At 44.6% G+C, this 12,036-nt stretch overlaps 1 protein-coding gene across 1 annotated transcript; it reads right to left on the reverse strand.

Moving 5' to 3' along the window:
• Positions 1-8,468: 8,468 nt before the first annotated feature.
• LOC136495288 (mitochondrial inner membrane protease ATP23-like) lies at positions 8,469-10,372 on the reverse strand. Its single transcript, XM_066491254.1, has 4 exons — positions 10,323-10,372; positions 9,351-9,488; positions 9,177-9,260; positions 8,469-8,603 (listed from the first exon to the last, which is right to left on the reverse strand). Exons 2-4 carry the CDS (start codon positions 9,465-9,467, stop codon positions 8,469-8,471), a joined length of 336 nt encoding a protein of 111 aa, XP_066347351.1. The 5' UTR covers positions 9,468-9,488; positions 10,323-10,372.
• Between the last annotated feature and the right edge of the window lie 1,664 nt (positions 10,373-12,036).

A 12,036-nucleotide genomic window follows, 5' to 3' on the forward strand; every position in this document is an offset into this window, starting at 1 on the left:
ATTGTGATGATGAGTCAGAGCCTTGGAGAGTTAAAGAAGCTCGCTGAACAACCTGACCTTCCTGTTCCAAGCAGCAGAGGACATGTACTGATGATGAACTGATTGTGATGATGAGTCAGAGCCTTGGAGAGTTGTCTTCTGCTATAAAGAAGCTCGCTGAACAACCTGACCTTCCTGTTCCAAAGGGGCTGTATGAAGAGCTGAAGAGCATCCCGGGGTTCGATCCGGCGCATCTGGAGCACTACTATGCTTATCTGTGTGAGAATCCTCCACTTGCGAGGGCATTTTATGCGTTGCCTTAACTTTCTAGCAAAATGATATGGGTGGCTAGGTACATCAAGAATCATATGGCTGAACTGATGTAGGTACTGTAAGGATGCAGTGGTATTTTGGACTAAATAAACACTTTGGAAGGACAAACTTTGTGTGGTGTACATTGGTTTGGTAGGGACTCTGGTAGTGTGTAGGTAGATTAGACCAAGCTCTTTTGGTGTATATTACTAGCTTGGTATGTGGTAGTCTGTATCTACAGTAGACCTGGCACTATGACACTATGGAACCTAAATTTTAGTATGGATCTTATTGTAGTAATGTCAGTGGAGACTTGTCTTAAATATTTTGCCTTTATCTTCTGTTGTTGCATTCGTAATAGGAAACATGTGCAAGTATGTAGTACTACATGTGTAAAATTCTTGGATAGACCCATACAACCAACCAACCAAACATGACTTTGTACCGGATCATACAATTCTATACAACCAACCAAACATAACCTTGCACCGGATCATATCATTCCATACAACCATCCAAACAAGAATCATGTATCATCAGGTACAGGTAACTGAACAATCAACATGTACCATCCTATACAGACCGTGCATAATCCATCCATCCAGGATGATCCATCCCATTCATCTATATACACCCAACCAAACGCTACCTAAATGGGCCGGTGGTCCTGAGAAGCAGAGTAGCTTCAGGGCTGGAGTTTACTGAGCGCGTGTTTAGTTTCAAGAAGTTGAAATTTTGGGCTACTGTAGCACTTTCGTTTTTATTTGACAATTAGTGTTCAAACATATACTAATTAGGCTCAAAACGTTCGTCTCGTAATTTCCCATCAAACTGTGCAATTAGTTTTTTTTCGTCTACATTTAATGCTCCATGCACGGACCGTAAACATTTGATGTGATAGATACTGTAGCATTTTTGAAATTTTGGGGTGGAACTAAACACAGCCTGAGTGAAAGGCTTTTGCAAAAAAAAAAAAGAGTGAAAGGCTACGAAGCCTGAAACAGGAAAGAGCAGAACGCCGCCTCTGTTTTGCCAGCTCTGCAAAGCCACGCACCAGCGTACCACTGAACGTGTGTACGTACGAACGAACGGGCGGAACGAGCAAACAGCGGCGTGCATTGCATTGGCGGGCGCGGCGGGCAGCAGGCCACACAGGCCGCCTGTGACAGGCGGGCATCTCTTGGGGCGAGGGGAGTGACGCGTGAGAGTGCCGTGCATTGCATTGGCGGGCGCGGCGCACCAGACCTCGTGTCGAGGGCTCTGCCCGGCTCCGTAGTCCGGACTCCGGACACCCCGGCCCCGATCTCGAGCCGCGCCCGTGCGCCACCTCGGTCTCCACGGCGCGTACGTACGTACGCACGTACCACGCGCGGCGAGACCGACCGGCCCCAGAGACCACACACATACGTCCCTCGCTCCCTTCCTCGGCGCGGCTGCCACCGTGCCACGGCACCCCCGTCCCGGCATCGACAAGGCCGCCAGCGTCCGGTCCAGCTCGCGGGTTGGGTGCATTTCGGCTGGTTCATCTCGCCGGGCCCCGACCGCGTCTCGGTTGCGTTTCTTTAACCGCGCGCTGTACGGCCGCTCGTGGAGGGCCCTCGGGTGACGGCCTGACGGGGGCGAGGCAAGTCTTCGGGTTTTCACTTGCCCGCGCCGCCTCGTCCTCCGAGTCCGACCGAGTTGGAGCTCACAATCTGGTACCGGTCGACATCGATCCACCGGCGGATGGGCTTTTCCTTCCGCGGCGATGTCGATCTCCGCTTCGTGCCGCTCGGTGGCGGCGTAGGCACCGTTATCCCGCGGCGCGGCCATTTTGCTGCTCCAAACCGCGCGCAAACTCGCTCGACGACCCATCTAGGCATCTAGTATATTTTTCAGTGCGATCTATCATTTGCTTGCTACTTTTCCCCCGCTTTCACGCCCCGGCCAATCACGATGCCCAGCACGCGGTGGAGCTGCCCCTAGCACAGTGCCCATCCGATGACAGTGTCCACTGCCCGGCAGCCCGGTGGGCACTTCGCCGTGCGATCGACTGTACATGCGGCGCAGCACACGCAAATGGCTGGACGGCGAACGGGAGCGGATACGGAAAGGCAAAGTTTCCGTTCAGAAGCCGCGGCCGCGCCATGCCATGCCATTCCACGCCGCGGGCGCGGGGTGGGTCAAAGCGCGGCGGAACCGGTGGCCAGTCAAAAGCCTAATCGCCGTTCTGCCGGGAGCCTCCGCGGCGCCCCAGGCGATCCATGTGATCGCGCTGCCCGCTCGCTTTCCGGAGGACGATCAGGGCGGTCGGAGCAACCTTTTGGTCTGGTGACTGGTGGTACGGCTGCCGCACCGCCGATGTGAACAGGAGGACGACATGAACAACGCGGTATTTGCCTTGCCCCGCGATTTCGCGGTGCATTCAGCAAAAGTTGGATTGGAGCGTGCCTATCCTCTACTGCCAAAAAGGGAGATCACCATATTTGCTGGGCTGAAGCTCTGAATATTCTGTCCTCCTCTCTTCTGGTCCTGTGCTCTTGCACTTGCACGTTGCACCGTTGCACGTATCCGTTTTCGAGTTACTGCTCCCAATAGGTCCAGGTTCAGTCTAAAAGTGCTGTGAATTACGGTCTGTGGGTACTGGTGGCATATTTGATCTAAAACACAAGGGTGTGGTATAGTACTTGTTGACTAAACTTAGATGATATTGTAAAATAATATTGCTCCTTTCTATAAACTGGTTAAACGTAGGATAGTTCATCTTAAGATAAACTCAGAAATCCTTATATTTTAGGACCGAGAGAGAGGGAGAGAGAGAGAGAGAGAGAGTACTAGAATAGCAAAGTGTCCATGACTTGTAACGGCTGAAATCAGTTTCATGACTTGTAACTTAAGATAAACTCAGAAATCCCTACATTTTTTAGTTGTCTAGTAAAACTTAGATTGAAATGCATCCTAGCCATATGGGCAGTGGTGCAACAGTCCCATGGTATCCCATATTCCCATTTCTCTTACTCTGAATCCATCTTCTGAAACCTGGCAGCTAGCCGCGTCGTCGTAGCATTAATTCTGAATATCTAACAAATTTAAGCAACAACTAAGCTTCGTTCATGAAGCCTGATGTCGTTAGAGACAAGACAGGGAAAAATGAATAGTTAGTGAATAATACTAGTTAGTAGAGCCTATAGCATGACAAAAAAAAAAGGCAAGAAAAATAAGCTTATGGACTTCCTCCAAATCCAATTGAAGAAAAATAAAGAACTGATGAAAATGGCAGAGCGGCAATGTTGCAAATGCTCCTTCAGCGTACTTATTCCATTATGGCCACCATGTTCAGTACATATGCATTTTTGAGCCTGAACTTTCCACTATAGTACCTCCTATTGCACTTACAGAAGAAGCAGAAACTTTACCTAACCAAACTACAAGACCTCAACACACCTTATTACAGAAACTAAGTAGACACTGATCAGTAACTAGTACTATAACTGCGTATATATTTATCCTAGCAAATACCATTAGGTCAGGGGGGGGGTGCAAAATTTGCGTGCATATATCTGCACGCTGTGGACACGTAGATACACATACAGCTACAACGAAAAGAATCGCACCTACTATCAACTTCTCCTGTCTGTCATCATGCTTCGGCAGATGCTGCTAGTGCTGGAGCCTGAAGAACGGACAGTGAGCTGAGAGAGTGAGAGCATCAGAAAGCTCTGTCTCTCAATGTCTTCATGCTTCGATGGATGCTCTGCTGGTGTTGATGTTGGCGCTTGAGCCTGAATAATGGACTTCGAGCTCAAAGCATCTTGCCGGCTTTCTGAAATCTGCCTGGGCCCTATACTAGCTGAATCAGTTGTGCTTGGGCACGCGGCGGTGCCTTGGGGCGTAGTCCATGGTCATGTATGATCTCAGCTGATTCCTCTCCTCCGCCCACTGCTGGGCGTGTTGCCTTCTGTCATGCAGCCTAATAGCACCTTCAGAACCGAAGAAGAAAAAGAACTTTCAGGACTCAGTCATCACTAAACAGTGAGCATTCAGATGGAAGAGGTTACAGCAGTGAAAGATGAAAGACTAACATAGTGGCAGCAGCATTTAATTTGCAGCAAAGGTATGAACAAAGCCTATAACAACTAGATGACTCACCAACGCCTGCTTGTTGATGCAGTGATGAACTGAAGACTACCAGAAGCACGAAAGCGACCAGCCTCACAATCCCAAGCGACACCATGCTGCTGCTGCTCTCTCACGTCTCACCTGTGTTCGTTTCGTTCTCACGGTCTCGCTGCTCTCACCTACCTCCTTGCATCTGCGAGCGTACGTGTGTGCATATATAGAGGTAAGGCTCGTCAAAGACAGTTGGGCACGCAGCTCGCAAGTCAAAGACACAGGAGATTTGGCTCTAGGCAGTGCAGGGTTCCGAGTTTTAATACCTCCGTCCTGTCCCCCTCCCCGGCCTCGGCCTTCGGAAGAGGGACGCATCCCATGAGAAGAATCTATAGTTTCTGGAGCTCGCGCCTTTTGTTTAAGCCCGCGGCCCTGCCATGGCTTTTTGGGGCCGAGAGCTGATGAGCTAGTTTAATGGCGGCTCATGTGAGCTCCACTCGCCCGAGCGAACCACGCACGCGAATACCGAGGCCGATATTAAGTAATATACTCCAGTAAACAGTGTGGTTTTGAATTCACAAAAGGTGCCACTAAGCATGGTTTATTGTTAAATTGTTTCTAGGTTCTTCATGTAGGCTCATGGTCTCTGAGCGTAGCCTGGATTTGCTTATTACTAGTAGTAATATTCACATGCTATTGTTGTGCAAAAAGTGCTAGAATAGTGAACAATTTGCGGTTCCATTGGGCATTGGTTGATTGTTTTGGCTACTCCTAGCCGCCAGTGGCCTCTGAAGATTAGTTGTCTTCAGGACTGTTATTAAGCTGAAAAGGAGGCAGCAGCGCTAGATCGGCAGTCCTAGTGCCACTTTAAGTACCCTGATAGTTTGTGAAAGTAGATAGCCCTGCTAGTGATCGTCGGGATGATCATACTTTGAATCTTTGTTGGTGCTCTTTTCTGTCAGAACAAACACACCAGGATCTCTTTCGTGTACACAATATTTTGGAGCTCGTCGAGATTAGCCTGCAACCTACATACAGATGAATGTAGCATCATTTTGTAGCTATTGATGACTAGTGTACATGTAGCTTCATATGCTGTACCATGCTGTTTTGAGTTGCCTTTAGCTGGAACATACAGCAATATCTTAGTGCCCTAATACTTTGTGAAAGTTGATTGGTGATATCGCTGAAGATTGTGGGGTACATATAAACATGATACTGTCGCCACTTACCATATCAGGATCTCCAGCTTCAGATACCATCCAGTTAGCTTGAGTTGGATCAGCAATACCGATACATAGGTTGCATGTACATTTTCAGGATACCTTGCATCATGCGGTTTATGTCTCGTTAGATCACTCGACACTCGTTAGTCACGGGTTGGGCTGTCCGGCTGTTCTTAACAGACATCGGAGCTTAGCTCTTGACGCTCCCTTCATAAATGGAGCAAATGCCACTGCAGATAGAATTCAATGAGGCAACTATTTAACTAGAAAAGGCATGCATGCTCCTGAAGCTAGAAATTCCAATAACATTAGTGGTTCTCTATGCTTGATCATTGCAACCATCTATTCTGGTGGTGACAAAAGCTATGTGCAACAGGAATGCTGGGTAGTTCATAAGCAGACACATGCGTGAATATTATATAGAAAAAAAAAAGAATAGAAAACGTTAGCGAAAACTAGAGGCATAGCCACATAGGCCATATATGGGCTCAATGGATAATCAGCACAAAAGAAGCATGCTTGCTCTTGCTTGTGATCCCCATATATTCAAAGAATCAGGAAGCCACACTATAGTTCACGTTTGTAAGGTGCAGCCTTTTTTAAAAAAACATTGGCAAGAGCATTGCCGTGTCATTGAAGAGGAGAAGAACCAAACCAAGTTTACAAATTAAAGGTGTACATACTAAATGGAAAAACTCAAACACGATTACAGATTTCCGGTAGTATTCTTAGCCTCATCTCCCTTGATCAGCGCAACCACCTGTGATGGCATGTTCGAAACTCCAGAATCCTCCTATTTCTTTTCTTCCCATATCTTTACAAGTTCCATACATAAAAACAAAGTGTCCATTGATTGTCGCAGCTTACCCGGATATAGATATCTGCAGGAAAGGATAAGATTCGACTGTCGCGGCCTACCCGGATCGTCACTGAAAGTCTGAAACCTTCGTGGCATTAATATGGTATTGTATCAACCAGAATGGCTCACGTACATATACCCTTGAAGCCTAGACGCGTGCAGGCGATGCAGCTTGTGTTTATTAGATGAAAGAGACGTCCTTGAGGATAGTCTCCTACTTGTTATGCCTGTGTTTACATTTTCCTCGAGATAAAATACTTGTGGGCATTGTGGCCAAGCGAGTGTTGCCGCTGGTGTTTTTTTTTTACACGTGTGTTCCCGCTGATATGCGGGGTTGTGTGCCGCGCATGTTGGGTTAATTAGGGGAGTGGCTGGCGGCCTATTGGGCCTAAAGAGAGAGACGGAGAGAAAAGGCCACAGGTCAGATTGGGCTCGGGTGTGGGAGAAATGAATGGGACGACAAAGAAGCAGATCAAACCGAGTTTGGAATTAATATTGACTTTATATTCTTTTTAACTCCATCAATTCGAATCTTTCTCCAAAAAAAACTCCATCAATTCGAATTTGAATATGATATTAAACTTTCTCTAAGCATTTAGGTTCGTGATAAGTTCTAAAAAGTTATTTTAGTGCCTCGTGGAAAAGTTTTGGGGATCTATTGAGTGGTCATGTGCCCACATTGATTTATTTATGCACAAGGAGAGTTGGTTAATGAAATTTCAGTATAAGAAAAACCAACGAATAGCAAGTGTTAATTTCTTTTATTATTGAATCAGTTTTACCAGTAAATTTATTTTTATTTTGTTAACAATTAAATAATTAATATACTTCTATATACAAGTGCTTGTATTTTCTTATATTTAATCGAAGATGAAATGATGTATTATTTTGTAAAAGTTGATGTGCCTCTGACAGCGGGCCACCTATAATGACTTTATCATTCTCAAGATCTACTAATTCAATCTGTCAGTGGTGCTTATAGAGGTAAGGCACATGTGCGATCATATGGGTAAGTGTACGTGCATATAATGAGTGTTTGTATTTGTCTCGTGTTTATAACAAAGAAATAAGATTGAACTTAGCAACGCTCTTCAAACGACATTTTATGAAAAAATAATAAAGTTCCACCATGTAATTTTTGGGGAGTCTTGACATTTCAGAGAATGTTCGAATCAATAGAGTCCAATAAAGCACTGGTACTCCGTATATCGTAGGGTCAGACTCTCTTCCGACATGAAAGGGCCGGATCATTCCCACCCGTTGCTTAAACCAACCTACCCGGAAAAGAATAGTAGGCTAATAGGCACCTTGAATCCAAATAGCTAGCTGATCAACCATTCTACATTGCCACTCCATTTTCTTAGGAGGGAGCTCCGGGGAACCTTTCTTTCAAGCTCAAGTTGAGTTATTCCGTTCACGAAGCATAGCGCTAGTTAACTAGGGACTCCTTATATATAGACTATTTATCTCTTGCGGATCAAGCTGGTCTAGAACAAAGAGTTTTCAAGAGATGGTTCAAACTTCAAATTTCCATATCATCTCAGCTTCCCCTAAGAAGCTTCAACTTATTCTCCTACTGTTCTTTTATAAAGTAGTTCCTGGTGTGTAATTTAACGGCTTGAGATGGTTGAGTTGAGACTTGAGAACTTCAGTAGGCACTCGCGGTGGATGCATTTCCACATGTTGATGCTAACAAATATAATGGCACAACACACCAACATCAACAGCAATTTCCTTCTGAAGAGTATGCACGCCACCGACAAACTTTATGTTTATAACTTATTGAACTGCCGGGATGTCGCGCAAAAGAATTGAATTACACGAACTAAATCGTTACAATGTGCGCAGACTCATCACGGATGCAGCACGGCTTGGCTACAGCAGAAGGAAAAAAAACTGTACTTTGCTGTCACAGTTTGCTGAAATACAGTTTTCTGTAGGGCGTCAGAATATCAAAGCAGGTTGCACAAAAATAGCTAATGTATCCCAGTTCTGAAAAGATTTCATGGAGCTCTATCAAATGGGCGTGTGTCATTGTAGCATATATCCCATACAGCTTCAATTGCATCTTTTGCAGCAGTCTCTGAGCAGTATGGGTTGTTTTTCAGAGACATCAGAGCCCGCCTTTTGACACAGTCCTTTAAGAAATAAAAAGAAATGATACAGTAGATGAAATTCAATTAGGCAAAAGTTACCATTAGAGGATATTAGTTGAAAGAGCCATCGGAAGCACAAGAAAAATCTCAGTATCCTCATATGCATTTTATATTTGACAATAGTAACTGAGTATTTTATTGCTAACACACATAAATTAAATTTTGATAGTTCATACCCCCTCCATTACAATTTATAGTTCATTTTGTGTTTGTCCTAAGTCAAACTTCTCAAACTTTGACCATGCTTTTAGAAAATATACTAACATTTACAAGTTCAAATAAATTCTCTATCAAAATATATTGCATAAAGAATCTAATGAAACTCATCTGATATTCTAGATGTTTGAGTGTTTTTCTACAAACTTGGACAAAGTTAAAGAAGTTTGACTTAGAACAAAGCCAAAATTAACTATAATTTGGAACGGAGGAAGCAAGTAGATATACAATAATGTTATGTGTGTAGAGAACAGAGAAAAAACAGCTAGGTAACAGAGGCACATGTGGTTTGTACTTTGTAGCTCGAATATGAGTCACAAGGTTAGAAAAGAGACTTACTTGTTCATGACCCCTTATCTTCATGAAACCACGCAACAATTCACGTTTGTAATGGCAATCACCACTAAGGTGATTGGCTCGAATCTAAGAATAGAGTAAATGTGCAGGCATTAAACCAAGCAAAAGTTTTCATGCAACAATACATGACATTGTAAAAGGAGAGAGCTTTCTTGCCTCAGAGCAAGCATGGTGAGCACAATTCTTCCAGTCCAGATTTTTGGCAACACAGTCGTCATAAGCGTGTATCAGTTCATGAATAAGGACCTGGGTAATCTCATCTTGAAAAGCCATGTGATTGCAGCAAACTTTTATCTGGACACAATCATTGCAAAATTAAGCCTATTCTGCCATTAGTAGTCGACTAGGAAAATAGAGTACTAGATGACAAATGAATCAAAGCATTAAAGAATTCAGTGTTTCTTGACAAACACATAAGCACATAGTTATTACGATTTACGATATTACTGAGAAAAAAGGGTGCCATATCCACGTGAACCATGAGATTAGCTGATGTGTTGCAAGTAGGAGACCCATACATTCGACAGTATAACTTTATGCTGTCCAAATACCCAAGTGTTCATCAAAGCAGTGTCCCAGGAACGAACAATAGCATAGCAATCTACACTGCCAACTTGTAGCCCCATCCAACACAAAAGGTGAAAGGGTCTTTAGTTTCCAACTATATATGCAATAAGTTACCAATTGATATACAATGAACTACATCTACCTAAAGGGAACAGGCAATCAAGCTCCTAAGCCAGTCCAACATACTTCATCAGTAGCTCTGACACCCCTTTTTATTTTGAGAGGAGATATCACACTTTTGGCATATCACAGTTTCAGGTGCCCTGAGAGGCTGAGATGGCAAATCTTGAGCACTATGGTAGCCAATCCTGAGCCAAATTAAAAACAGCTAAAGGACTGTCATTTGCCAAATGAAGAATAGATCGTTCGTAGAATGTTGCACTGAATCATTCCTAACTGTGAGCAGACTGATAGGAGCACATTCCAAGCGGATTATACAGCAGCGCTATTGGTCAAGATAAGTTTCTAGCCTTCTACTTACACCCTACTATCTATCAATGGGCAATGGCGACGATCCTTTGGAAGCAAAAGATGGGGAAAGGGAAGCAAAGAAGAGCATACCCCATGCCCGCTGGCGTAGCCGCCGGCATCGGAGCAGGTTGCCGCCTGGATGAGGCGCGGCTACACTAGGGTGCTCCAAAGTTCCAATGTGCTCATGGCTGAGGTGGTGGTGGAGAATGGGTACAGGATGCAGAGTGTCCAGGACGGCTCGTCCATTGACAATGTTGGATGCAATGAACAAGAATTAGAGATCGAAGGGGAAGCAACTCAGAGTAACATGGATTTGGATGATCAGTTGACGCAGGAGCAGTTTCATTCAACTGCAGTAGACTGTATAAGCAATGACTTCGATGTGAACAAGTTCAAACGGAAAGAGAAGGAGCAGGAGGAGGAGGAGGACAGGATCGGTGATGTAGTTAGCAGTGATTCAGACGATTCTGATGATGACCAAGTGGGTACAGATGCTATGCTAACACTGATTGATGCCTTGCCAGTACCGGTTCATACTATGCCATTATCAGTACCAACTAAGGTTTTACAAGGTATCCAGGCTCAGGGTAGACTAGTTATAGATTTGGCAGCAGATGATACCTCCTATGATTCATGGACCAGAATTAGCAAAGCGCAGCAGTATATTCCACCACCACCTTACACAACGACTGAGCTTGAGCAACTAAGGTTGATGAACGTACCTTTCAGGGGCGTTCCAAAATATATGAATGTCAGTATGACGGATATGACAGTTTGTGACACTAGTCTCCAGATGTGTAGAAAATCATTATATGACCATGAGAAAGAAACCCTTAGAAAGTAGATGATATTCAATATAATGTCAGAGATGAAGCTCTTCCTTCAGGACTATGTTGTGTATCACCATAGGCCGTACAACGTCACTCATTCGGATCAAGAGTTGAGGTACCACGTGATATGCAAAAACGGTTGTATGTGGAGGTTAAATGCACGAAAGAGACAGAGTAATGGCAAGTGAAGGATAAGTAAAATTATCGAACCCCACACTTACCTAACAAATAGGGGGAAGGAAAATCATCAGTAACTCACTGTACGTTACCTTGCTCATCGTATATTGGGGCTCATTGATGACAATAACGACATTACGGTGTCTTCTTTACAACAATTTATATCTGGATTCGTTAAGTACGATGTTAAGTACGGAAAGGCTTGGTGTGCTAAGCAAATTGCTCTGACGATTCGATGGGGTAGTTGGAAGGAAGCGTACAACAGGGTGCCACGTATCTTATATGCAATGCATTACTACAACCCTAACTTGAAATGGTTTATGGACACCGGAGGGATGTGTTTTCGAGATCCGGTGAGGCATGTCCTCTATCGTGTGTTCTGGTCGTTCGCGCAAACCTAACATGCATTTCAGTTTTATCGGCCAGTCGTACTTGTTGATGGCACTTTCCTGACAGGAAAGTATAGAGACACCTCGATGATGGCTGCTGCTGTTGATCCTAAGGACCAGATAGTTCCCATGACATTTACTTTGGCAGAGGGAGAGAACAATAAATCGTGATCATGGTTCATGCGGCTCCTACGTGTACAAGTGCTAGGCCCATCTTGGACTATATGTTTGATCTCGGACCGTCACCCAGAGCTTGTTAATGCTGCAGCTGAGCATATAGATGGGTCCCGCCTCTAGTGCATAGATGGTGCATGAGACATTTTGTCGCTAATTTCTAGCGGCGTCAGAGGAAGCAGGAGGTATATGACAAGGTAAAGGCTCTATGTTGTGTACGTACATAGCACTAGT

This window comes from Miscanthus floridulus, chromosome 12 (genome assembly GCF_019320115.1).
Source record: "Miscanthus floridulus cultivar M001 chromosome 12, ASM1932011v1, whole genome shotgun sequence".
Lineage (NCBI taxonomy): Eukaryota > Viridiplantae > Streptophyta > Magnoliopsida > Poales > Poaceae > Miscanthus > Miscanthus floridulus.